Source organism: Equus przewalskii, chromosome 10 (assembly GCF_037783145.1).
Source record: "Equus przewalskii isolate Varuska chromosome 10, EquPr2, whole genome shotgun sequence".
Taxonomy (NCBI): domain Eukaryota; kingdom Metazoa; phylum Chordata; class Mammalia; order Perissodactyla; family Equidae; genus Equus; species Equus przewalskii.
The window spans coordinates 35,638,650-35,666,248 of NC_091840.1; the positions used below are offsets into that span (position 1 = coordinate 35,638,650).

A 27,599-nucleotide genomic window follows, 5' to 3' on the forward strand; every position below is an offset into this window, starting at 1 on the left:
ACAGAGAGCTATACCAATGTCTATAATTTACTTTGAAATGTATCCAAAAATTAAGATTGATGGATAAATTGAGGGATAGATACAAGTATAATAAAATGTTAATGTTAAAATCTGGGTAATGGGTATGACATGTTCTGTGTAAAATTCTTTCAATTTTTCTGTACTTTTGAAACTTTTCATGATAAAATAATGAGAAAGAAATTACATCTTTTGTGATGATATTTACAGAAGGCAAATAAAGAGGAAATGAGCCTTAAAAAACATATTTAGGGTCCGGCTCTCTGGCCTGGTGGTTGAGTTCAGTGTGCTCTGCTTTGGCTGCCCTGGTTTGTGTGTTTGGATCTTGGTATGGACCTACACCACTTGTTGGCCATGCTGTGGTGGTGATCCACATGTAAAAAGTGGAAGAAGATTGGTGCAGATTTTAGCTCAGGGCTAATCTTTCTCAGCAAAAAAACAAAACAAAAACAAAACGCTTATTTAGCATTAGTGGCAATGATTTGTTTCTTAGAGCTGTTCAAATTAAAATGCCACCCTTATCTTTCATCTTCTATCTCCTCTTCATCTCCGCTTCACCTTCCTCCCCAAGTGCCATGAGATACTCTTCCAATTTCACGGAAAAAAACAATATTCTCTGCATGAGGTATATTAAAATATATAGTATTAATGAAATATTCTGAAAAGTGGTTGGTTCTTTTCTTTCTTCCTTTCTTTGTCTCTTTCTTTATTTCTTATCTCACATAGAGATTTTGAAGTTGGCCTCCATTGAAATGGTTTGTTTTAAAAACAAACAGCTAAAGATGAAAGTTTAGATTTGCTCAGGTGAATCATTGATAATTCATCAGTTGAAAGCTATTGCTAATTCAGATTCCTACCTAGAAAGTGTCTCTCACACAGAGAATGTGAAATACTATACAGTCCAGTCATTGGCACCAGTCAATGGAATTTAATTTACCACTTTTTTCTCTAGGTATGTCACATAGTTCTGGGGTTAAGACCAGCTACTCCAGAAGAGGAAGGACAAATTATTAGGTAAGTTTGTAGTTTTAATCTGTGTATTTTTCATTATATTATTGAAATTTCTAAAACCTGAAGTATATTTTACTAAGCAGCATCATGCCCCACTTTAAAGTAATCATTATAGTAACACCCTATTTCTCCAAAATACTTATGTGGAAATTGTTTGGCACTATTTATGAAAGTTGAATGTAGGCCTACCTTATGATCCAGCAAGTCTACCCATGTGTATACGCTACAGAAATTTGTATATTTGACATATTTTGTTAAAGTAACTTCCTATACGAGAGATAGGATTAATTTGGAAATCAAATTCTATTTAATATTAAAATTTTATTAGTACTAAATTAATTTTTTGAAGTAAAAAAGATATAATATAAAAGGTAGCAATTTTTTCTTCCAAGAAAACAGTTCACATTTATTGTACAAAGATTAGAAAGCAGAGATAAGCAAAAAGAAGCAAAAAATGCCCATCATCTCTGTTTACAGATAATTGCTGTTGACATTTTTTTCAGCTTTATTGAGATATAATTGATAACTAAAATTGTAAGATATTAAAGTATACGATATAATGATATGAATTTGTATACATTCTGAAAGGATTCCCCCCATTGAGTTAATTAACACATCCATCACCATTGCTTTGCATATTTATCATCTTTTTTTTTTTTTGGTGAAAATGTTCAAGTTCTACTTACTCTCTTAGCAAATTTCAGTTATACAACACAGTGTTATCAACTATAGTCACCACATTATACATTAGATCTGCAGACTTTATTCATCCTACAACTGAAAGTTTGTACCGTTTTACCAACCTCCCTCTTTGCCTGCAGCTGCCAGCCTGTGGCAACCAGTTTTCTACTCCATTCCTGAGTTTCGCTTTTTTTTTTTTTTTTTTTTTTAAGATTCCATGCATAAGTGATACCATGCAGTATTTGTCTTTCTCTGTCTGGCTTATCTCACTTAGCATAACACCCTCCAGCTTCATCCACGTTGTTGTAAATGACAAGATTTTCTTTTTTAAGGCTGAATAATATTCCGTTATATATATATCACGTTTTCTTTATCCCTTTATCTGTTGTTGGACACTGAAGTTGTTTCTGTCTTGCTTATTGTGTATAATGCTTCAGTGAACATGAGAGTACAGCTATCTCTTCAAGCTGATTTTATTTCCTTTTGCTATATACCCATAAGTGGGGTTGCTGGGTTGTGTGATAGTTCTATTTTTAATTTGTTGAGAAACCTCCATACCATTTTCCATAGTGACTGTACCAATTTACATTCCTACCAACAGTGTACAAGAGTTCCCTCTTCTCCACATCATTGCCAGCATTTATTCTCTCTTATCTTTTTGATAATAGCCATCCTAACAGGTGTGAGGTGATGTCTCATTGTGGTTTTGATTTGCATTTCCCTGATGATTAGTGATATTGAACACCTTTTCTTGTACCTATTGGCCATTTGTATATCTTTGGAAAAATGTCTGTTTAGGTCCTTTGCCCATTTTTTAATTGAATTATTTGTTTTTTGCTATTGAGTTATATCAGTTCCTTGTATATTTTAGAGATTAACCTCTTATCTTGTATTTGGCTTGCAAATATCTTCTCCCATTCCATGGCTGTCTTTTCATTTTGTTGATGGTTGCACTATTGACACTTTTAACATTCACATACCCACATATGTGATTGTAAAATTTTACAAAAATAAGAATATTCTGAAATATTGTTTTATTTTCTTTTTCACTGCAAATCATATAAAATGATACTTTTATATCTCAAAAGCCAGTTATAATTTAAATTATTGCCTAGTAGGCCCTATTTATCCCCTGTTTTTATCTGTATTTTTCTTTAAATGTAAGTGTATTGGAACAATTTAGTAATAAAATCTGTGTGCCTTGGTTAGGGATTTACTTAGGCAAAATTACTTGAGGTGAAATACTTGGGTTAATAGGCCTGTACATTTTTATAGATATAATTCAATTTTTAATACCTCAAATATCTTTCATTGCTTTAGGGTTACCGTTATACTACATATTCATAAAGAAAGTTTCAGAAAGAGGACTGAATTGCTACTGAACTTTGCTTTTAGAATAAACTCTTACTATATAGCTTGTCACTTGACTTTTTCTTAAAAGTAGTGTGTATACAAATTTTTCAGTAGTTTCTTCTGGTTTTGGACTACTGAATAAAAGAGAGTTTATTGAAATAGAATTGTTTGGAATACCTGAATACAGAATTACATAGTAAACATTAAAACAAGCATTGACAGTTGAGATTCAGATTAGTTGAAGTAGCAAGTATATTTTCTAGCCTTTTAAAATGGATTTTTAAAAATTATTATTTCTTAAAGAAGATTAAGCAAAATCAAGGTTAAGCAAACTCCATTTTGTAAAATGTTCATAAAAACGCTAGTCTCATGTAGTCTTTTTAATTTTCATACTCAGAAGACTCATTCTTGTTTGTAGTTTTCAGATGTTGAAAATGTCTTGATTTTCTCTAATTTTTAGCTATTTTAGCTAAATGTAAAATAAAATTTAAAAATACATTGAAGTGTACAAATGAGATATTGTGAGGAAATACTGAAAGGCTTTATGTAGCTGCAGTACCTTTTTTCTTATAATATTGAAGTCTAATTTCATGTTATACTAATATCTTCTGAAGTCAATATGACTTAGCATAGATATTAAGAATGCTGTGTGAACTGTATATCTATATCTATATCTATATCTAAATATATATATATATATTTATTTATTTATTTCTTGGCTTAATTATTTTGTAAGTGCTGATAGCTTCCCTAGTTAAAAATATTATGTTGATATAATCTTATGTTTTTATGGAATTTTGTTCTTTGCAAAGTACTTCCACGTGCATTATTTCGTCTAGTTCTCAGGATGACGGCATGAAATTAGTGACATCATCCCATTTTGTAAAAGAGGAAACAGATTCACAAAAGTTGAGGAACTTACCTAAAGTTACATAGAAGTGGCAGAATCAAACCTAAGACTACTTTTTGTTAAAAACACAAATAATCTACTGCTTTCTATATTCTTTATTTTTCAATAAATCTGAATTTCAAATCCTGGATTCTAAATTGGTTCATTTCATTTAGATTTTTTAAGTTTTGTTTTATTTTGCCTCCATTTTCACTTCTAAAAATTCATTTGATTGTCATGATTTTTAAAGTATGAGTCAGGTTGGTACATAGGCAGTGAGGTGAAAGAAATATTTCTCTCTAACTTAAAGAATCAGTACTCTGTTTAAAAATCAGTATCTTGATTTCTGCAATGACTGAGTGAAGATCTCAGCAAATCCTCTCCCCAAAAAGCAATTGGACAAAATATAAAACTAGACAAAATTGTCAGTCACCTAAGGACTCTGGAAACTGACCAGAGGTATTCAACAAATTTTGAAGCATTTACTCAAGAAAAACTACTAAACTTTGGTAAGAATAACAGGAATCTCTAATAATTTTACTGGCACAGTTCCCACTCCGTCTCATCCAACAGTTCTGCATGACGGTTTTACCAGGGAAGGCCAGCAAGGGCTGACTTGATTTGGAGTAGAGCAGGGATGAAAGTCTACCCAAGAGAACTATAAAAAAACAGTAGAGATCATGGTGGCAAATAATCAAGGAACATGACTAGCTTGGGGTTAAGATACTGGTTAAGGGAAGCAACAGACTGTCAGACTAGTCAAAATTTTAACAATGAGATCCAGCGTACAAGATAACCACAGTGAATATTAATAAACTTCCATATACCCTAATGATCTGGAAGGCTGCTTGTATATAAGGCTACATGCAAGCTCAGGAGATACTGAATAGGGCTTTAGCTATCTAGTCATTCCTGATTGGATGTGAGGCCTTGCACATGCAACAGGTAAAAGCCAGAGAATGTTTTTAACATACCTGAACTTTGCCTGTGTTTCCCAAACTGTGAACAGATCCATCAGGAAAAAGGTGTTACTGGCTCAAGATGTTTAAACACAACCTCTCACCAATCAATGGCTGACCAGTAAGTTATGCTTTCCCCAACAAAGCCAGACTTAAATATAAAATAATAATGGGGCCGGCCCAGTGGCACAGTGGTTAAGTTCGCTCGTTCTGCTTTGGCGGCCCAGGGATTGCTGGTTTGGATCCCGGGTGCAGAATGGCACCACTTGGCAAGCCATGCTGTGGTAGGCATCCCCCATATAAAAAGTAGAGGAAGATGGGCACAGATGTTAGCTCAGGGCCAGTCTTCCTCAGCAAAAAGAGGAGGATTGGCAGCAGATGTTAGCTGAGGGCTAATCTTCCTCAAAAAAAAAGAAATCAAAGAACTTAGACTAGCTTAGACAACTTCAAAAAATAACAGAATTGAAGAACTTAAAGTTCCTGAATTCAAAACTTAGTATAAGCCTACATTAATCAAGACAGTGTAGTACTGGTGTAAAGATAGACATAGAGATCAATCAAACTGAACTGACAGTTTAGAAAGAAGCCCTTATATATTTGGTCAATTGATTTTCTACAAATTATCCAAGAAAATTCAATGGAGAAAGGGTTTTCATTTTCAACAAATGGTACAGAATAATTGGATATCCACATGTGAACAGATTTAGACCCTTACCTCATACCATACACAAAAATGTACTCAAAATGTGTCTCATAGACCTAAACATAAGAGCTAAAACTATAACACTTATGAAAATAAAACTAATATAAAATCTTCGTTATTTGAGGTTAGCACACCAAAAGCACAATCCATAAATGAAAAAAATTTTTGATAAATTGGACTTAGTCACAGTTAAAAACTTTTGAGGTTCAATGGGCACCATTCAGCCAGAGACTGGAAGAAAATATTTACAAATTATATCTTTGAAAAAGGACTTGCTTCCAGGTTATATAAATGTTACAACATATGAAATTTAAAAATCTAATTAAAAATGTGCAGAAGACTTGAATTGACATTTCACCAGTCAGGTATGAATGAATGAATGAAGAATGGCTAATAAACCCTTGAAAAGATGCCCAGCAGCATCTTCAGGGAAGGCAAATTAAAAGTACAGTGAGAGGAGTGACTCAGTGAAAGTGGTGTAGTAGGTAACTTCAAGAGCCTGTCTTTCCACAGAAACATTGAACAATAAAGGAAAAAAGTCTAAAAATAAAGTTTATCAGACTTTATTTTGACAAGCACAAATTCTGGAGCCAAAAAATATGGTAACTGAAATGAAAAATTCACTAGAGGGATTCCTCACCAGATTTGAGCAGATAGAAGAAAGAATCAACGAACTTAAAGTAGGCCAGTTGAAATTATCCACACTGAGAAGTAGAAAGAAAAAAGAATGAAGGAAAATTAACAGCGCTTAGGAGACCTATGGAATAGCAGCAAGCATACCAACATACACATGATGGGAATTCCAGAAGAGCAAGAGAGAGAAAAATGGCAGAATATTTGAAGACATAATGGCCTAAAACTTCCCAAATTTGATAAAAGACATGAGTCTAAACACTCAAAAAGCTCACTGAATTCCAAGGATAAACTCTTAAGAGATCCACACCAAGACAGGTTACAATCAAATTGTCAGAAGCCAGGGACAGAATTTTCAAGGCAGCAAGAGAGAAGCTGCTCATCCTATACAGTGTATCCTCAATAAGATTAACTGCAGTTTTCTCATCCGAAACCTTGGAATCCAGAAATGAGTGGAATGGAATTCTTATTAAAGTACTGAAAGAGGGGCCGGCTCAGTGGTGCAGCGGTTAAGTTCGCACGTTCTGCTTTGGCGGCCCGGAGTTTGCTGGTTCAGATCCCCTGTGCGGGCATGGCACCGCTTGGCACGCCATGCTGTGGTAGGTGTCCCACATATAAAGTAGAGGAAGATGGGCATGGATATTAGCTCAGGGCCAGTCTTCCTCAGCAAAAAGAGGAGGATTGGCAGCAGATGTTAGCTCAGGGCTAATCTTCGTTAAAAAAACAAAAAAAGTACTAAAAGAAAAAACTGTAACCAAGAATTCTACATCTAGCAAAAATATTTTTTCAAGAATGATTTGGGGTGTTGGCTCTGTGGCCGAGTGGTTAAGTTCACGCGCTCCACTGCAGGCGGCCCAGTGTTTCATTGGTTCGAATCCTGGACGCGGACATGGCACTGCTCATCAAGCCACGCTGAGGCAGCGTCCCACATGCCACAACTGGAAGGACCCACAACGAAGAATATACAACTATGTACCGGGGGGCTTTGGGGAGAAAAAGGAAAAAAATAAAATCTTTAAAAAAAAAAAAGAATGATTTGGATTTTGAAATGAATTCTTATATGTGACACCAAAAGCATGAGCAGCCAAAGAAAAAAATAAATAAATTTGACTTCATCAAAATTACAAACTTCTGTTCATCAAAGAACATTGTCAAGAAAGTGAAAAAGACAACCTACAGAATGGAAGATCTTTCTAAATCATAGAACTGACAAAGGTCAAGTAAATAGAATACGTAAAGAACTCCTACAACTCACCAACAAAAAGACAAACAACTCAATTAAAAAATGGGCAAAGGAATTGATTACACATTTCTCCAAAGCTGATATACAAATAGTCATCAAGCACATAGATGCTCAAATCATGTCAGAAAGCATATTGGTGATTGTCAAGGGCTGGGGGAAGGGAGAAATAGAGAATAACTGCTTAGTGTATAACTGCTTAATTAGGATGTATGAAAATGTTTTGGAGAAATTCACATAACATGAAACCATTTTAAAACATAAAATTCAGCAGCATTTAGTACATTCAGAATAAGCAGTCACCACCTTATGTTATATGAATTTCTCCTCCACAAAAATAGTGTTTTAAAAATCACAATGTACGGCCGGCCCGGTGGCGCAGCGGTTAAGGTCGCGTGTTCTGCTTCTCAGTGGCCCGGGGTTCGCCGGTTCGGATCCCAGGTGCGGACACGGCACTGCTTGGCACGCCATGCTGTGTTAGGCGTCCCACAAATAAAGTGGAGGAAGATGGGCATGGGTGTTAGCTCAGGGCCAGGCTTCCTCAGCAAAAAAAGAATAGGACTGGCAGTAGTTAGCTCAGGGCTAATCTTCCTCAAAAGAAAAAAAAATCACAATGTGACACCACTTCACACCCACTAGAATATTTTATTATAGAGAAGACAGACAATAAGAAGTGTTGGTGAAAATACAGAGAAACTAGAACCCTCATACATTACTGATGGGAATGATAAATGGTGCATCCACTTGGAAAACAGTTTGCCAGTTTCAAATGATGAGATGTTAGATGGAAAAACAAAATGTGGTATATACATACCTATGGAATACTACTATTGAGTAATAAAAAGGCACAAACTAATGATATCTGCTACAACATAGATGAACCTTAGAAACATACTTAGTAAAAGAGGCCAGATGTGAAAGATCATGTGCTATATCACTGCATTTATACAAAATGTTTGGAAAAGAGAAATGTAGAAGAGAGAAAATAGACTACTGGTTTCCTGGGGCTGAGAGCGGTAACACAGATTGACTAAAAATGGGCAGAAGGTCTCTTTTTGGGGTAATTGAAATGTTCTAAAATTGGATTGCGGTGGTGATTGCACACATTTGTAAATTTACCAAAATCATTAAGTTGTTCACTTAATTCAGGTAAATTTTATGTTATGTAAATTATTCCTCAATAAAGCTATTTTGAAAACATCAGTACGAGGCTTGATAGTGGTGATATGACTCCTGAAATTGGCTTATCAATGTTTCACTAATTGAAATTGTGACAGTCTCTGGAGTGTATCTATTTGTTTCATATTTTTCCTTTATAAAAATTTCTAATGATAATTTGCAGATGTGTGGTCATCTATTTCACACACCATTTGATGTACTGAATTTCTTTTGTGTGTACAGAGGATGGTTAGAACGAGAGAGCAGGTATGGTCTACAACCAGGACACAACTGGTTTATCATCTCCATGCAGTGGTGGCAGCAGTGGAAAGAATATGTCAAATATGTGAGTAAGATTCTTGTTTATTTACATTTTTCATAGAGTTTTCAGTTCTATCAGACTTTGTGTGACTACTGGTCAGTAATAAAATGCTCCAACCTAGATAAGATTTGAGGGGAAAGAAATGAATACTCATATGATAACTTCCTATCAACCAGCCTCTGTGCTTACACTTCCACATAAATTTCCTCCCTTGCTCTGTGAAGAAGGTAATACTGGGCATGGGGGTACATATATATGCACCTTACATATCTCTTTTAATCTTCACAATATCTCTATGAGGAAGGTAGTATTATACCCATTTTACCTGTGAGGAACCTGAGGCTGAGATTAAAGGTAATCTGAATATCTTGCTCAGATTGGAAGTTCTGGGATCAAACCTAAGGACTGACTTTAAAGCCAGTGAATGTTGTCTCAACCACATCATTTACGTTACCCTTCATTTGTTCACCTTTTCCATCAAACAGTTGAAGACTCTGGGTAAGAAGTGCTGATTTTCTATTCAAGAAAGTTAATTTCAGAACTAACATTAGAGCTCAATTTTTAAATGATAATCTGCCATCATTCCAAATAAAAAGTTAAAAAAGAAATTCTCATTAGTGAATATTCTATAGTCTTATTTAAAACATAGAAAGAATTTTTTTCAGAATTAAAAAACTAAGAAAGAGTAATGCCAGGAATCAAATTTCTTCATTCTTGGAGAGTCAGTTGATATATCAGCTCATTCTCAGTTGTCTAATGATCACTAACGAAAATTTTAATAATTTGATTCCTACTTTTTCTATATGTCCTTTTCTGTCATTGTTTATTTATCAGAATATTGGTAAACTGTTTACATTATCTACCTCATTATTCTGCATGGTTCTTTTTCCCTTTTGCAGAGTTTAGTAGTGTGTTTTCACTACTAACATAAAGTACAATACGTTAATTGGAAAAGATAGACTTCGGTGTCACTGAAGGAATAAAAATTTGCAAATGACTTCGAAGACCTTGTAGGTAGATAATGATGATGATTGTAGATAGAAAGTGAGAACATTGGGATAAAGCACCACAGTCTATTTTGAAATGCTTTTTGCTCTTTATACAGGCGTGCACCACGTAATGACATTTCAGTCACTGACAAATTGCGTATACAATCGTGATCCCATAAGGTTAGTACCATTTAGCCTAGGTGTATAGTGGGCTATACCATCTAGGTTTGTGTAAGTACCCTCTATGATGCTTGCACAATGACGAAATGACTGCAGTTTAAGTACTCTATGTATGCTGATGACACAGATTTATATCTTTGGACCAGACCTCTCTGAACTCTACTTGGATGCCCAATTGGTATCTCAGACTTATTGAGTACCGTCATGCATTGCTTCATGTCAGGGATATGTTCTAAGAAATGCATCATTAGGTGATTTTGTTGTTGTGCAAATACCATAGAATGGTCTGAAGGGGTACAAAATACGCCACCCCAAAATGTATCTCTTCAACATGAGGATTATTTTAGGCTGATTAGTTTTAAGAAACAAAAGACTCAGAAAATTTTTATTAGCTCCTGCTTAACTGCCTCTAAGAATTCAGATAAAAAAACTGTCTCAGGAAGCGAGCTATCACCTTAGCATAACATGAATTAGGTAATAGACAGGGAGGAACCTAGAAAAGCCTGTTTGTTGGGCTTCCCTCTATGTTCTTCTGTTTCTGTGTGGCCAAACACTTGTTTTCCAAATGTTTGCTCCTTTTCACCTACCTGTAAATTGCTTTCCTTCCGTTTGAAGTCCCTGACTCTCCCCACCCCCAACAACTTCTTTTGTCTTTAGCTGAGGATGGTACTTAAGGTGAGGGCTTCAGCCATTTTGGCCAGTTACTTGTTTTTCCTGGGTTTCTCCTATTTATACGTGTTATTAAACTTCTGTTCATTTTTCTCCTGTTACTCTGTCTCATGTCAATTTAATTCTTAGACCAGCCAGAAGAACCTAGAAGGATAGAGGTTTCTTCCTTCCCTATAGTACTTACACAAACCTAGATGATATAGCACACTACACACCTAGGCTGTATGGTACTAAGCTTGAGGGACCACCATTGTGTAAGCAAACCATTGTTGACCAAACTGCCACATAGTAGCACATGACCATATATATATGTATAAAGCATAAAAAGAAGTAGCATCATCACTGATAAGAAAGTGAATCCTGCCTCTTATTTTGCAACATCATAAACCATTCATACAATTCAGAAGGAATCATAAAATTATCAAAATAGAATTATCTTATCTTAAAGTGCCACATTGTCAGTCCTTTTAGGAATCATCCTCTCAGAGAAAGAAAAATTTCTCACCATGGGTGAAACTACCTATCTAGAGACCTATCTTCCTGAAGCGTGGGCTTCTGGGATAGTTTATGGTAGTTCCAGACCCAGAAGTCAGTAAAAACAAAACAAGGTCCTTTGATGTTTAGGTGAAAAAAATTTCCCAGAGCAACTGCAAATTACGTAGTCAAAAAGAGCCAGTGAGGGGCCAGTCCGGTGGTGCAGCAGTTAAGTGTGCATGTTCCACTTCAGCAGCACAGGGTTCGACAGTTTGGATCCCGGGTGTGGACCTATGCACTGCCTGTCCAGCAATGCTGTGGCAGGCATCCCACATAAAATAGGAGAAGATGGGCCTGGATATTAGCTCAGGGCCAGTCTTCCTCAGCAAAAAGAGGAGGATTGGCAGCAGATGTGAGCTCAGGGCTAATCTTTCTCAAAAGAAAAAAGAAAAAGAGCCAGTGACTGCAATATATGACCATTATTGGTTGGTTCAGTGTATAGAAGGAAAGTAGTGATAAGGTTAATTAACTAAAAATGTTGACAGTTTTACTGAAAGCCAAGAAGAGTGGAAGAAATGACAAGAAAAATAGGGCAGAGAATGGGAAAAAAGAGAGAACCTAAGTAGTGGTGACAGTTTCAGGCAGTGCCAGACACTGGGAGCAATAGATTCCTAGAATAGAAAAGAAAGCCAAATACAATAAGACATAACACTTTAGACTGAAACATTGGAAAAAAAGTGAAGAAAAGCCTGTATTTTCCATGTCTAAAGGGTATCATTCATTGTGCCATGTTAAAAGCATATGGTATAGTCTGTAGTCTTTGGGGGCAAAGATTGTAGCTTCTGATAAGCTATTACAATCATTCTATTGCTAAATTATTATAAAACTCAACCTAACAGATTTAATGCCTGGTAATTTATCATCCCGTTTTCTTGCCAATGATATCGATAGATTCAGCCTATGGACTAAGCTGTTTATAATAAAAAATATTATGAGAATGGTTTCATGTAAATTTTCTTTAGAAACATAGGCTCCATATAAGATTTCCAAACCCATTAAAGCATTTAAAATACAATTCTAAATATTTCTCCTTGAAATTCTGTTAAATGCCAAACTCAGAGGAAAACTTGAAGAAAATTATTTGCTCAAGTGGGATTAAGGAAACCTAATCTTCCTCAAAATCTTTTTACAGATTTTTAAAAAGTAATTTATCGTGCATGTATAAACCTAATATAAATGGAATAGAGAAGTGAATATAAATTTGAAAAGGAGTTACCTGTCAACCATATGATAGTTATGCAGGCATCATTTAAGTTCAAGAACACTTATAGCAAGAATAAAGTGATTTTCTAAAGGATAACAAAGTGACCTTGGAGAAGACTTTAACTTTTCAGAAAGTTATTCTTTTAAAATAGCTATGCTATCTGTCTTACTCCAGCTCTATAGGAAAGAAGGAAATGATCCAAAAGCTCATTCAAATCTGAATCTTTTTCTAAAAAGCAAGTTTTAGAGTAAGTAATAGATTCAATAAGAAATCAGTTACTATACTTTCAGCATTTGGAGCACATTATGAAAACAAAAGTTTGAGACTATAAGCCTCACTAGGGCAATGATTATCAATTCTGACTGTATAGTAGAATCACATAGAGAGCTTTAAAAAAAAAAAATGCCTGTGTTCCACTCCAGACCAAATAAATCAGAAAGCATAATTGAAGAAAAGTCTTGAAATGATTTAATTAGTAAGTCATTTTTATTTACTGAAATCTTTCTTTTGAAACCTAACTTAAATTGAATGCATTTTTGTTGGTATGGACATGGTATCAGAAGAGCTGTGAGAAGATCAATATTATCTTTAAGGAATTGCTGTGAAATTCACAGGCTGAAGTCTAAACATATGATTAATAATATAAACTACTCAGGCCTAATTTATATTTCTCCTCCTTTTGGCTGTAGATCAGTTTGGTTCCACTGTTCTACTGTCCATACAATTTTGACTTCTTTGGTGGACAGTCCAATTTAAAATATTGATGACTTGGGCTGGAACCATGGCCTAGTGGTTAAGTTTGGTGTGCTCCACTTTGGTGGCCCAGGTTCAGTTCCCCAGGTGTGGACCTACACCACTCGTCAGTGGCCAGGCTGTGGTGGTGACCTACACACAAAATTGGGGAAGATTGGCACAGATGTTAGCTCATGACGAATCTTCCTTAACAAAAATAAATAAATAAATAAATAGAATAGAATAGAATAAAATACCAGTGACCCCAAATTCATATTTAAAGTTGATTCCCAGTTTTGAGTTATTTGTGTACTATCATCACCATTTTTGTCATATAATACCCTTACTATTATTTGCATAATATATAAATAACTTTACCATTTTTATGTAAATAAATGTATTTTAGAATGAAACTTTATATCACTATTTTTTTTTATTGAGTTATTGATAGGTTACAATCTTGTGAAATTTCAATTGTACATTAATGTTTGTCAGTCATGTTGTAGGTGCACCACTTCACCCTTTGTGCCCACCCCCCACCCCACCTTTCCCCTGGTATCCACCAAACTGTTCTTGGTCCATAGTTTTAAATTCCTCATATGAGTGGAGTCATACACAGATTATCTTTCTCTTGCTGGCTTATTTCACTTAACATAATTCTCTCAAGGTCCATCCATGTTATTGCAAATGGAATGATTTTGTTCTGTTTTGCAGCTGAGTAGTATTCCATTGTAAATATGTACCACATCTTCTTTATCCATTCGTCTGTTGCTGGGCACTTAGGTTGCTTCCGCGTCTTGGCTATTGTAAACAGTGCTGCAATAAACATTGGGGTGTACAGGACTTTTGGGATTGCTGACTTCAGGCTCTTTGGATAAATACCCAGTAGTGGGATGGCTGGATCGTATGGTAGTTCTATTTTTAGTTTTTTGAGGAATCTCCATACTGTTTTCCATAGTGGCTGCACCAGTTTGCATTCCCACCAGCAGTGTGTGAGGGTTCCTTTTTCTCCACAACCTCTCCAACATTTGTTGCTATTAGTTTTAGATATTTTTGTCATTCTAACGGGTGTAAGGTGATATCTCAGTGTAGTTTTGATTTGCATTTCCCTGATGATCAGCGATGATGAGCATCTTTTCATGTGCCTATTGGCCATCAGTATATCTTCTTTGGAGAAATGTCTGTTCATGTCTCCAGCCCATTTTTTGATTGGGTTGTTTGATGTTTTGTGGTTGAGTTGTGAGAGTTCTTTATATATTAAGGATATTAAGCCTTTGTCAGATATATGACTTGCAAATATTTTTTCCCAGTTAGTGGGTTGTTTTTTTGTTTCAATCCTGTTTTCATTTGCCTTGAAGAAGCTCTTTAATCTAATGAAGTCCCATTTGTTTATTCTTTCTATTGTTTCCCTTCTCTGAGAAGGCATGGTGTCCGAAAAGTATATCACTATCTTAAATAGAAAATCTGTCACATTCCAGAAATAGAAGATCAAAATAAATTCAGTGAAAATAAAATATATTATTAAATTCCAGTTAAATAGTGTCTCCTTTTGAAGACTAATATTGAGACCTATTCTCTGTCAAAAAGAGAAATTATCAAGTGTTAGATTAGCATATCAAGTATTGGGTTAGCACATCAGTACCAGACTAAGACCCTTTCCTTGAAATAATCAGAGGATCGAAAGAGAATTAAATAGGGAATAACTTTATCTTTGTGAACTAGGACTATTTAATGCCCAAAATAGTGTGGTGCCTTTACCATACTTTAAAAAAGTTAATAATTGACAGAAGATGCTAACATTTGGATCTGTAATAAAGAATGTGAATCTATATGCCTCTGAATTGTTTGAAGTTTTAATGATAAGGCTGTCTTGCTATTTAAAAATTTTTAATCCAACAAAGTTAATTGGTATGTGGAGAGAAACTTAGGTTTTATTCTCATTCTTCTTGCCACTCTTTCAATTAAAGGCATTGGAATGTCTTCAGAGTTGGCTTCTCTGAAGGATCTACAAATTGATAGTATTCACCTGGCTTACATAGATCAAAGAGGAGAAAACAGCTAGTAAAATGTTGATACAATGTCTTCCTAATTTGGCTAAAATTAGGGATATTATAATTGCATTAAAAGAAACTAAAACATCCACTATGCTATTACTATGCCGTGACTTAGAGTTAGGGTTTTAAATTTGATGTTTTTCTTGGGTTTCAGTTAGTTACTTTATAAGCAATGCCTTCAAGACCCACATTCACTGATCAGTTTTATCTACTAAAATTCACATCAGTGTTTATTGAATGCCACTTGAGTTCTTGTACCCACGCTATCTGTCTCCTCAGATGCCTGTGGGATCTTGTTCCACTGGTTAGTCCCATTAGTCTTTCTCTTTACCCTCTCAGTTACAAATATCCAATCTTTTAAAAACACAGATAAACATTCTCATAGCACCTTCCCTCCTCTGTCTCCTCAAGCCTTATGTCTATTTTTTTCACTGCTAAACTTAGTAGAAAATAGTTCTATGCTAACGGTCTCTGCTTCTGGTACTCTACAATCTCCTGATTTTTCTCTGATCATTCAGGCTCAGTGTCCTTCCCAGATTCTTCTACTACCTATCCTATAAATATTATTCTCTCCTTATTCTATGTATACCACTTTCTTGTTCTTCAGGAAGTCTCTTGAGCTGCCAATTTTTATATCCAGCCTCTTTCTCTGTCCTGAGCGCTAGACTCAAATGTCCAGGTGTCTCAAACAGGAATATCGAGAATAAGCTCATTCCCAAGATGATCTCATTCACCCATATACTTTATCTTATAAAAGTGTCAACTCCCATCTAGTTGTCTAAGCCAGCACCTACCTTGGAATTACCTTTCCCCTCTTTCGTATACAATTCGTTGTCAAATTTCTCACCACCTACATCACCTAAATCCATTCTCTTCTCTCCATCTCCTTATTTTTGGATCTAGCTCTGTGGTTTAGTACCTCATCACCTCTTGCCTGAATTATTATAGGAGTCTTCTAACTTGTGTCTCAATTTTCAATTGCTACCTCTAGTCCTTTCTACACACTAGAGTTATTTGTAAAGTAAAAATTGAATTATGCTATTCCCCTGTTTAAAAGCCTGTCGCAGAAAAATCCTGTCAACATAATAAGTAAAAGAAAAACCAACAGTATGCTGTGTTTAAAATGTGAGATCTATTTAACAACCACCAGAGTGGTAGCACATTTACTAAATGCCAGGCACTTTGCATGTGTTGCTCATATAATCTTCACAATAACTCTGAGGTAGATAGTAATATTATCCTAATTTTTATCCATGAAGAAACAGAGGCTTAGAAGTTTACTTATTGCGAAAGTCACATGGCTGGTAAGTCAGAGCCCTGCCCCTAATTCTAACTACAGACATGTGTCACTTAACAGCAGGCATATGTTCTGAGAAATGCATCGTTAGGAGATTTCATCATTGTGCGAACATCATAGAGTGTGCTTACAGTGTCAACTGAAATAAAGAGTCTGGATAAAGATTAATTAAAGGAGTTTATTTGATAATCAAAGTGAGGAATTCGAATCCTGGGAAACAGTCCAACAGAGTATTCTAAGGAACCGTTCTGAGTCTACAGATCCGAGTGTAGTTTATATACTTTTTAACAAAGCAGCAGTGTACATGCAGGAAAGGGCTTACACATCTAATAGTCATATGCTTTAAAGATAACATGACAAGAACTTTCGGTTACACATCAAACAAGGCTTGTAATGTTGATGTTGTCTCTGTGGAGGGAGGCAAGGACCAGGGTTGTGACCTTTTCCCTCAATCTCTAAGAAATATAGTTGGGAAATGTGAGAACAAGGTACCCATTATCTTTTCCTGTTGCTGATTCATCCTGCTGGTTCTTCAGTCATGAGGTGAGAGGTTGCAAGGTCATTTAGGCACAGGCTTATGAAGCCTGCATGGCTGCTTCACCGTACAGCATGGATTTTTATTGTACTGTCTTTAAGTCTAAAAAGCTTGCTTGTTAGATTCACCTGCTAGACCAGGGAGAAGGATCCCAGTTCCGTTCACACACAAACCTAGATGGTATAGTCTACTACACACATAGACTATATGGTACTAATCTTATGGGTTCACCATCATGTATTCAGTCCATTATTGATGAAAACATCATTGTGTAGCACATGACTGTATATACTCCACGTCACTTATTTTATATATATATATGTTTTCAGTCACAAGAAATAAAGAAAACACATCAAAATGGCAACTATAGTTAATGCTAAATGATGGAATTTGAGTACTTGTGATATTTATTTTGTTCATATTTTTCTATATTTTCTACAGTGACAATGTAATCTTTAATGATAAAATGAATAAATATTATTTAAAATTTTAATATTTAAAAAAGCCCTCCAGGGTTTCCAGTTTTCAGCAGAATAAAATCTAAATTACTTTATGTGGCACAGAGGCCTTCACAGTCTGTTCCCAGCCTGCCTTACCAATTTAATTATACACACTCTTCCCCTTTGAAGTAATTAAAATTTAATTATACGTTAAAATGTTTTTAAATTGCTGTAGCCCACCATAGGAGAATCTATTGTTTCTACAGTAGGTAATTTGGGGATTCATTTTTGAAGGCTGTATAGTTGTCAGATTATTACATTTTACCTCTTAATCTCTGACTTTGTGATTTTTAGGATGCTAGCCCTGTTGTAATTGAGCCATCATCTGTTCTGAATGGAGGAAAATATTCATTTGGAACAGCAGTACATCCCGTAGAGCAGAGTGAAGACAGAATCAGAGGAGGAAATCTCAGTTATGTGAGCCCCACAGAAGAGAAATTTTCAGACAACATTTCTACTGCATCCGAAGCCTCAGAAAACGCTGGCAGCAGTAAGTATGACTTGTGTCCTATGAGGTTTAGTCAGGGTCAGTTCTTAGCTGTTGTTGTTGTTGTTTTTGGTTTTTTTGAGGAAGATTAGCCCTGAGCTGACTACTGCTAATCCTCCTCTTTTTGCTGAGGAAGACTGGCCCTGAGCTAACATCCTTGCCCATTTTCCTCTACTTTATACATGGGACGCCTACCACAGCATGACGTGCCAAGTGGTGCCGTGTCCGCACCCAGGATCCTAACAGGTGAACCCCAGGCCGCTGAGAAGCAGAACGTGCGAACTTAGCCGCTTTGCTGCCAGGCCAGCCCTAGGGTCAGTTCTTAAAGGAGTATACTTCGTCAAAGTGTGTGCTTATGTTGCCCACAGCCGCAAAGGGCAAGGAATGACAGGTACCGCCAAGGCTACTTGGTTGTTTAAGCGATCAAAGTTTATTGATAAAGCGAAACAGAACAAGGAGCAAGGATAAAGGGGAACAACAAATCGGTACTTACAACATCCACACCACAGTCAGCCGGGGAAGTCCCAATAGTTTGTACGGCGGGTGGGAGTGCTGATTGTCCAGGTCGGAGGCAAAGCGTCCTTTCCTCAATGAGACTTCCGATTATTCTATGCCTGTGACTCCCTCTTATCGTAAGGTTTCTCTGGGTTTCGACTCAGGGTTTCAGACATTTGGATATTTTGAGTTATTTCTTCTTGTTCCCACAGCTGGGGTGTTTTTATCTTTTTTGTTCCCATGGATGGAATGTTTTTAAAGTCCTGTCAGGTGCCCTTCGGGGTGGCCAGCCCAGACAAGGAACATGACGCAGGATATATTTTTTGTAACTTATTGCTTAGAGTCAAGGCCAAAGTGGCCATCTTTGGCCCTGAGCCCAGACACATTCCTTTGTGTGGGGCCCAGGCCCAGTGTCCTTGGAAGGTGGTGGAGGGGATACATACTTATCAGAACCTACAGTGTGCTGACATGCCAACAAAATAATAGCACTAACCTAATACACGGACATTGAGTTCCTGTCTTTAAGCCTATTTATGTATAATAAAGAAAGAGGGTCACTGAACTCTGTACAGCTTGGTGGGATATTGAGCACCAGGCTCCCCTTCACAGAAGTAAGTTTTTAATGAAGTGGTCAATTATAAGATTCTTGAATGTGTTAGTAGCTTTCCAAAGAGAAGCTCTTCTATGTTCTACTTTATTAATCTCTCAATTTGAAAATATTTTCACCGATTTAGCTACATCTCTCCACATGAAGCTATTAAATTTAAATTTGTCAATAAATTTAAATTTGGGAAGGCAGTTTTTGAGAAAATCTAAATTTCCATCTCCAAGACTCTAACCATAAGCATACCTTCATTGAGTTGAATGTACCCTCATATCAGATTCTGCAGACATTTGGGGCCAGAATTTGGGGATTATTTGTTAAAATATTGAGAACGAATTCATAATGCTTCCCATAATTCCCCTTAGTCCTTGGTACCTACCTAAAACTTAATTGTTCTACGCTTGTGGGGAAGATGCTTTGGTGTTTTTGTGGCCCAACTGAATTGAGTTGATCCCTAATATTCAGCTGATACAGTAGCAGGACTCTCAGTCTTACCCTCTTCTTATTTCATTTTTGAGATCTTTTTTCCTTTTCTGTGGAGAGAGTAGGCAGATTGGACAGAGCTAGCATTTTCTCTACAGAACTCTTTGTAGAATCCACTGCTTCTCCTTCTCCATCTGACATTACAAAGATCACTTAGCGGTATCAGAAGTGCTCTCTGATTGGCTTTAACACCAAGATTATTTCTTCACTCCCTCTAAGGTCCTTATTGATATGTGCTCACTTTATAACTTGTGTTGTCCACGGGCTAAGCAGTGCCACAGATAGAAGGTTCAAGGTAACTGATGGCTAGAATGTTTACTTGAGATTAACATGTAGTTGAGAGTTGAAATACCTTAAAAAATGCCGTTGAGGTTCACAACTCTAAGTCATTATTAATCATTTTTCCATGTGTATTTTTCTATTGTAATTTTCATACCTTCCTTTCAAATAGATTTATTAGAATACAGTTTCTCCCTCCCCCCCTCCAGCACTCTTCTGTTGAAGTTCTTGTTTTAGCTCCTTCCCTTTGGTTTAGAGACTTCTTATCACTATTATCTACCAAGAACCTTAGGAATGTGTTTGCAGGTGGAAGAGAAGAATTAAGGGAGACTGTGTGAGATCCCAGCTACTTGGCCATGCTTTTTCCTTTCCCATCGGAGGATGTGTAATTCTTCTTGTGAATTATTAGATACTCTAGGAGGCTGGACAAATGTTCATTTGATAATAATTTGTAAAGCTTTTATTCTACCTAGCGTTAGGCTAGGTACTGTCCAGAAGGAAATACATCTTGATATCCTATCTTCTACATACTTATCAGAACCTACAGTGTGCTGACATGCCAACAAAATAATAGCACTAACCTAATACACGGACATTGAGTTCCTGTCTTTAAGCCTATTTATGTATAATAATGAAAAATAAAGAGATTCTATCCTCTTTTTCCTTACAGGCTTTCTGTATTCTGCCACACCAGCGGCAGATATATGCTTTGCTCGACAACATAACACTTCTGACAATAACAACCAGTGTTTGCTAGGGGCCAATGGGAATATTTTGTTGCACCTCAATCCTCAGAAACCAGGGGCTATTGATAACCAGCCACTGGTAACTCAAGAACCAGTAAAGGTAAGTAATTTGACATCTGTTTAAAATCATTCTGTTTCAAGTTGCTAATAAATTTCATTCTAGAGATTTTACCACACAGCAGAATGTTATGGTTCATTTAATTAACCTGTTGTTGTTGTGGATGGAAGTCTCTTTGCATAGTACATTTCTGTGAGAATATTTTATGATTTATTACTTGCATAGAAGGGTAGTGAGCTTATAAATGCTGTTTCTACTTAGGACAGCTACTGTGAAAATGTAGCTTCATATGTATATGGAATTTATTTTTTCCAAAATAATGTTTTTTATTGTTTGAAAGAAATCTGTGAAAACCAGTCTTATTATTTCCAGATGCTCCAGTGATTTTTTTCAAATGATTTGCCTTGAATTCCCTTTCTTAAATAGTTTATTTAAAAAATTAAACATAAAAATCTCCTTTAGAAAATTCCTTTTTTCCAGTAACATGAAACAATAGTGACATATGTTTGTTCTTCTGTGTCTAGGTTTTGTTAAAACACAAGACACTGTAATGTTACAAATTAACAGTTACATTCCATTCTTTCTAAGGCTACATCATTAACACTAGAAGGAGGACGATTAAAACGAACCCCACAGCTGATCCATGGAAGAGATTATGAAATGGTCCCAGAACCTGTGTGGAGAGCACTTTATCATTGGTATGGAGCAAACCTGGCCCTACCTAGACCTGTAAGTATAGCTAATAGTGTCTTATATAAGGAGCAGTCCTAGATGTGGTCTTCTATTACTTTTCTACATGAACCTTACTATCCACAGATTAGTTCTTACCTATGATAACAGGAGTACTCAGTACCTGTTCAAATTAGTTGAACAGCTTTAAGGTTCCTTCACGTTCATTCATTTATTCATACATTTATTGAGCACTGTATTAGGTACCAGCCATACAATGATGTGCCTGTGGGAGTGGATGTCTTATATGGAGTGAAGGGTAAATATGGAGTGGACTAAATAAAGTCAAGGAATTATGAGGTTAAGCTATTAAGTCATGCATATAAATGCAGACGTTAGGATAATGCAGGACTTAGGCTGGAACAGAAGTCTGAGAGCCACTGCTGAAAAGTTCAATGAATGTGGGACAGGTAGTGCAGAGGTTACTTCTGAAACTATTATTCCCATTAACCATACAGGCATCCAGTTAGGGATCAGGTTCATCTTGTAGCTGCTGGTGGATTCTTTGTGGTTTGTCTTTTTGAAGGAGAAAGATATAGATTATAATATGTGGTAACAGGAATTCAAAGTTAATGAATTCTGATTGTTGCCGTTATTAGAATGTCACAGCTTAAGTAGAATGCTCTAAAATAATTTAAAGGACTTAGAGTATGTAATATCAAAATATTAGTGAGTTAACTATGCTTCATTTGTTGAATTTATACAGTAAACAGTAGGACTCCCTGAATACTCTTTACATTGTCAATGCAGTAAAATACTTATAAGAAGATTCTTTTGGTATATCAAGAAACGTTCTCCCTTATGTAATATCCAAGCCAGAACTTTTTTTTTGTTTTTTTAAGATTGGCATCTGAGCTAACAACTGTTGCCAATCTTTTTTCTTTTTTTTCTTCTCCCCAAAGCCTCCCAGTACATGGTAGTGTATTCTAGTTATGAGTGCCTCTGGTTGCGCTATGTGGTGCTATGTCCATGCCCAGGATCCAAACCAGTGAAACCCTGGGCTGCCGAAGCAGAGCATGCGAACTTAACCACTGGGCCATGGGGCCAGCCCTAGAACTTTCTTATACTAGGAAAATTTTGCATAGATGAGATATAAAACCTTCGTCTGTAATTTTGACATTGATTTTGAATTTTTAATAATTACGTTTATTCAAAATTATGCTTAGGGCTAGCCTTGTGGCCGAGTGGTTAAGTCTGCGCGCTCTGCTGCCCCACTGCCCAGGGTTTTGCCACTTCGGATTCTGGGTGTGGACATGGTACCGCTCATCAGGCTATGCTGAGGCAGCTTCCCAGATGCCACAACTAGAAGGACCCGCAACTAAAAATACACAACTATGTACCGGGGGGCTTTGGGAATAAAAAGGAAAAAAATAAAATCTTAAAAAAAAAAATTATGCTTAAGTTGGAATCAGGAATTTAGGATTTGTGTTTGTTGACTCCAAAAGGTTCCTACTGTATTTGACATCAGGACTCCTAGATAGATACATATAAATATGAATATAAATTGATACATATACTATATTATATTCTTCTTTATTTATTGGGGTAGCCCTTGAGTTAGTCACTTAATTCCTGGGACTTTCCTCCTTTGTCTTAATATTCTATATCTGTAGGAGGAAAATTGTGATAATTGTGTTTAATGTAGATATAGTTTTATTTATTAGAGCCTGCCTGGATTCAGATTTCCAGTGTTCTAATCTCTAAATCTTAGTTTCCTCATCTGTAAAATAGAGATAACAATAATATCTACCTCATTAGAGTTGTTTTGATAATTAAATAGTACATACAATTAGCACAGCATCTGATTTACAGTAAATGGTCAATAAATGTTGACTGTTGCTACTGTCATCATCATCATCCTCATTATAATTAAATGAGTTTTTTCAGAGTGTCACAGAAAGGTCGTGTTTTTTACATTGATGTTAGACGAGTGTTAGTTAAGTAAACTATAATTTTACCAGATTAAAGCTTTGTTTGCTGGCTTGACAGTATTTTCTCATCTCTAAATATGATAAATTTGCCTGATTTCAGGAAAAATTGCTGTAGAAACATTTGAAATAGGGCTTTCCCAGTTAGAGAATCCTGAATATATTTGCCATGGAATGGTTAAAAATGAATGCTTTCACCCTCATACTTACATAAATCATGCCATTTAAGGAAATGGCTGTATTTTATTTGCACATGTCATACATAACCTAATGATAAATTAAGCAATATGGAAAAAACAAAGAAGAAAATAAAAATCATGCCATTTCCTGCTACTTAAGAGATAACCACTATTTAACAGTTTGGTGTGCATTTTTTCAAACATTCCTTTGTGTCTTTTCATATACATGTATAGATATGTGGATAATTTTATAAAATTGAATCATATTATACCTGATGTTTTGTAATCTCCTGTTTTCAGTCTAATATAGATGCCATGGATATCTTTCTAGGTTAATAAATTTAGATCTATACTATTTTTAATAATTGCATAATGTTCCTTTATATACCTTGCATACATATACACATGCATGTGTACATAAATCATAATTTATTAACCAGTCACCTACTGAGGGACATTTGGTTTGCCCCCAGCTTTTAGTTGTTTAAAACAATTTTTTAGTGAACATTCTCTTTCCAAACATGTGTGATAATCTCTTTAAGGTAAATTCCTGTAAGTGGAATTGCATCTATTGTTTGCTGGTTGTCATTAAGGTAACAAGTTAATAGATGAGAATAACTAAAATGTAAAAAAGATATGTGTTTATGTATGTTTGTGCCTGTATGTATAAGAATTTGTTAATTTGCTCACAAAATCACTTATCATCTTGGAAAGCAAGATGCATATTATAAAAACTACTTCATTACCAGTTCAGATTCTGCCAAAGGTTTTGTTTTTATGTAGCCTGACAACGACAGATCCTAAATTATTAATCTTCCCCCAAATCACTGAAACTGAAATCATAAAAATTATGGTTGGCTTTGCAGCTGTCAGTGTCTACCTAGAAGTGGACGTCCAGACTTTGTTTTCTTCCAGTGATTTTAGAGGAGAGTGGCAGGGAGAGCTCTTTTTACTGCTTACCATTTAAATAGGAGTTGAAAAAGCTCCCAAATAGAGCTTTCTGAGTGCCATACTGTAGCATATCAGAATGTGTGGAATACTCTTAAGAAATACTCCTAAAGACTTGGTTTGTAGCGGTTGTGTTTATTTGCTTCTTTACTACCCCTTCTTCTTTTTGTTCTTTTTTTAAAGATTGGCACCTGAGCTAACATCTGTTGCCAATCTTCTTTTTTTCCTGCTTTTTCTCTGGGAATCCCCCCAGTACATAGTTGTATATTCTAGTTGTAGGTCCTTCTGGTTATGCTATGTGGGACGCCTCCTCAGCATGGCTTGATGAGCAGTGCTGTGTCCATATCCAGGATCCGAACTGGCAAAACCCTCGGTCACCTAAGTGGAGCGCACGAACTTAACCACTTGGCCATGGGACTGGCCCCTACTGCCCCTTTTTGATATTAAAAAATGCTGTTAAAGAAGACGTTGGTTACTAGGGCAAAGGGAAGTAAAATAAAGCCTGATCACTTGAAACCACTGAAGATTCTGTAGGATTTTATGTTTTAAAGCGTTTGAGTGTTAACCTTGCTATCCTTTTGAAATACTAAATTGATAATGTGCTACTCTTAAAAGTCTTGAAGCACTATTTTGATAATGAAGTCTTTTCATGTGTCTTTGGGCTGGCAAGCAGGATGTTGGAAGGGTTCTGAAAAATCCTGCTTCAATGTGAATCCCAGTTTTGGACATCCAGTGTAGTTGTTTTTTGTTTGTTTTTAAGATTGGCACCTGAGCTAACAACTGTTGCCAATCTTCTTTTTTTTTTTTTCCTGCTTTTTTTTTTTCTCCCCAAATCCCCCCAGTACATAGTTGCATATTTTAGTTGTGGGTCCTTCTAGTTGTGGCATGTGGGATGCCGCCTCAACATGGCCTAATGAGTGGTGCCATGTCCGCGCCCAGGATCCAAACCCTGGGCCGCCAAAGCAGAGTGCACAAACTTAACCACTCGGCCATGGGGCCAGCCCTCAATGCAGTTGTTTTAATCATAGACAAAAAATGTTTGAAGAGGGGCCGGCCCTGTGGCCGAGTGGTTAAGTTCTCGCACACTGCTTTGGCAGCCCAGGGTTTCGCCAGTTCGGATTCTGGGCGTGAACATGGCACTGCTCATCAGGCCATGCTGAGGCAGCGTCCCATATACCACAACTGGAAGGACCCACAACTAAAAATACACAACTATGTACTGGGGGGCTTTGGGAGAAAAAGAAAAAATAAAATCTTAAAAAAAAAAAAAAGACAACATTTGAACAGACCAGTTATCTAGAACCATAGATAGTAAATTTTTATATCAAAACATTTTTATCCTCACTTATACAAGAAATAAAATTTTAAGCAAAGTTACAATACTCTTTATATGTATTAAAGAAGCACAGTATTTTTTTCCCCTGCTTTTTGTCCCCAAATCCCCCAAGTACTTAATTGTATATTTTAGTTGTGGGTCCTTTTAATTGTGGTATGTGGGATGCTGCCGCAACGTGGCCTAATGAGCAGTGCCATGTCCGCGCCCAGGATCTGAACCAGCAAAACCCTGGGCCGCCGAAGTGGAGTGCATGACCTTAACCACTCGGCCATGAGGCTGGCACCTGAAACAGGGTATTTTTAAATGATGTCCAATGATAAGGTTTTATGAGAATAGTACATTCATACGTTTCTGGGGATATTGCAAATTACTACACTTTGGGTGGCGATATGACTTTGACATGAATACTTCCATACTTTTTGATTTGTAACTCCAGTCCTAAGAATTTATCCTTTAAAAGACCATCATTTATATAAATGAAATATGTAAAAGTGAAAAGAGTTGTGATGTGAGGGTAGTAGATAATATGTAAGATTTTTTCCCTTAATTTTGATGTTACTTGCTTTTAAATGAAAGGGGAGAAAATGCCCACCAGGAGTTCTAATCTTGGAAGATAGATTTAGGAGCAGGAGCCTGAGAGTATATAAACCCATGTAATTTAAATCTATGAATTTCTATAATCTAACTGAAATATAGGTAGTGAACCTATTAGACATTTTAGTTTAAAAATAAATCTCAGAAGTTAAATAAAAGTGGCAAGTTTTGTTTATTCTTTTATAGTGATCACTGTGTCTTTTAAAATAACAGGTGATCAAGAATAGCAAGACAGAAATCCCAGAGCTGGAATTATTTCCTAGGTATCTTCTCTTCCTGAGACAGCAGCCTGCCACTCGGACACAGCAGTCTAACATCTGGGTGAATATGGGTATGATGAGCCTGAGAATGTTTCCTCAGCATTTACCAAGAGGTAATTTAAGAATGCAGCAAGAATACCATGCATTTCCTTAAAAAAAAAAAAACCAAGTTGCTCAAGTCTGGTGCCACTGTACTAGTACACATTCCCATCTGGTTTCATACAGAATCAGTAAATTACTTGTGGGGCTTAGATCTATGGTCATGCGCAAGACTAGATGGGCTAGAGCCAAAATCTCAGCAGCAAACTGCGAAGGGTTGTTTCCTTTTCTGGTTTGTAAACATACAAAGATAACAAACAGCAATGAATTTCACAAACTTTATTTCTTTGAGAACAAGTGACTATAAATTATTTGCTTGACCTAAGTTAGAGTCTACCAGTCAATGACTGGTCTTGTCAGCTCCACTCAAATTTCTAAGGAGTGATTTCTTTGACAATTTATCATCTTTTTTGTTTACTTTTCGGTATTTTTTTGACAAAACATGATACATTTCTCATGCTACGTCCAAAGAGCCTTTATAAGAGACAGATAATACAGAGCAAAGGATATATTTTTGAAAATGAAAGTGATACATTTGCTTTGAAAAACATCAGGCTATCAAAATGACATATAAATTACATGCAAAAAGTTCTCCTTTGATTTCTCTATGAGGTTAAATTTTATTGATGGTCAAGATTTGCTCTGTGCTTTTGCGTTGGCAAATATTTGAAATTGTTCTTCAGCAGAAATACTGAGGTTATCCATTTACACAA

At 36.1% G+C, this 27,599-nt stretch overlaps 1 protein-coding gene across 1 annotated transcript in view; it reads left to right on the forward strand.

Moving 5' to 3' along the window:
• The window catches only part of USP32 (ubiquitin specific peptidase 32), a 215,336-nt gene that overhangs the window by 153,159 nt on the left and 34,578 nt on the right, over nucleotides 1-27,599 (forward strand). Inside the window, exons 11-16 of the mRNA XM_070562389.1 lie at nucleotides 971-1,032; nucleotides 8,889-8,991; nucleotides 17,956-18,151; nucleotides 20,680-20,855; nucleotides 21,402-21,542; nucleotides 26,741-26,858. Of these exons, the coding sequence (XP_070418490.1) occupies nucleotides 971-1,032; nucleotides 8,889-8,991; nucleotides 17,956-18,151; nucleotides 20,680-20,855; nucleotides 21,402-21,542; nucleotides 26,741-26,858 (796 nt within the window). The remainder of the gene's footprint in view (nucleotides 1-970; nucleotides 1,033-8,888; nucleotides 8,992-17,955; nucleotides 18,152-20,679; nucleotides 20,856-21,401; nucleotides 21,543-26,740; nucleotides 26,859-27,599) is intronic.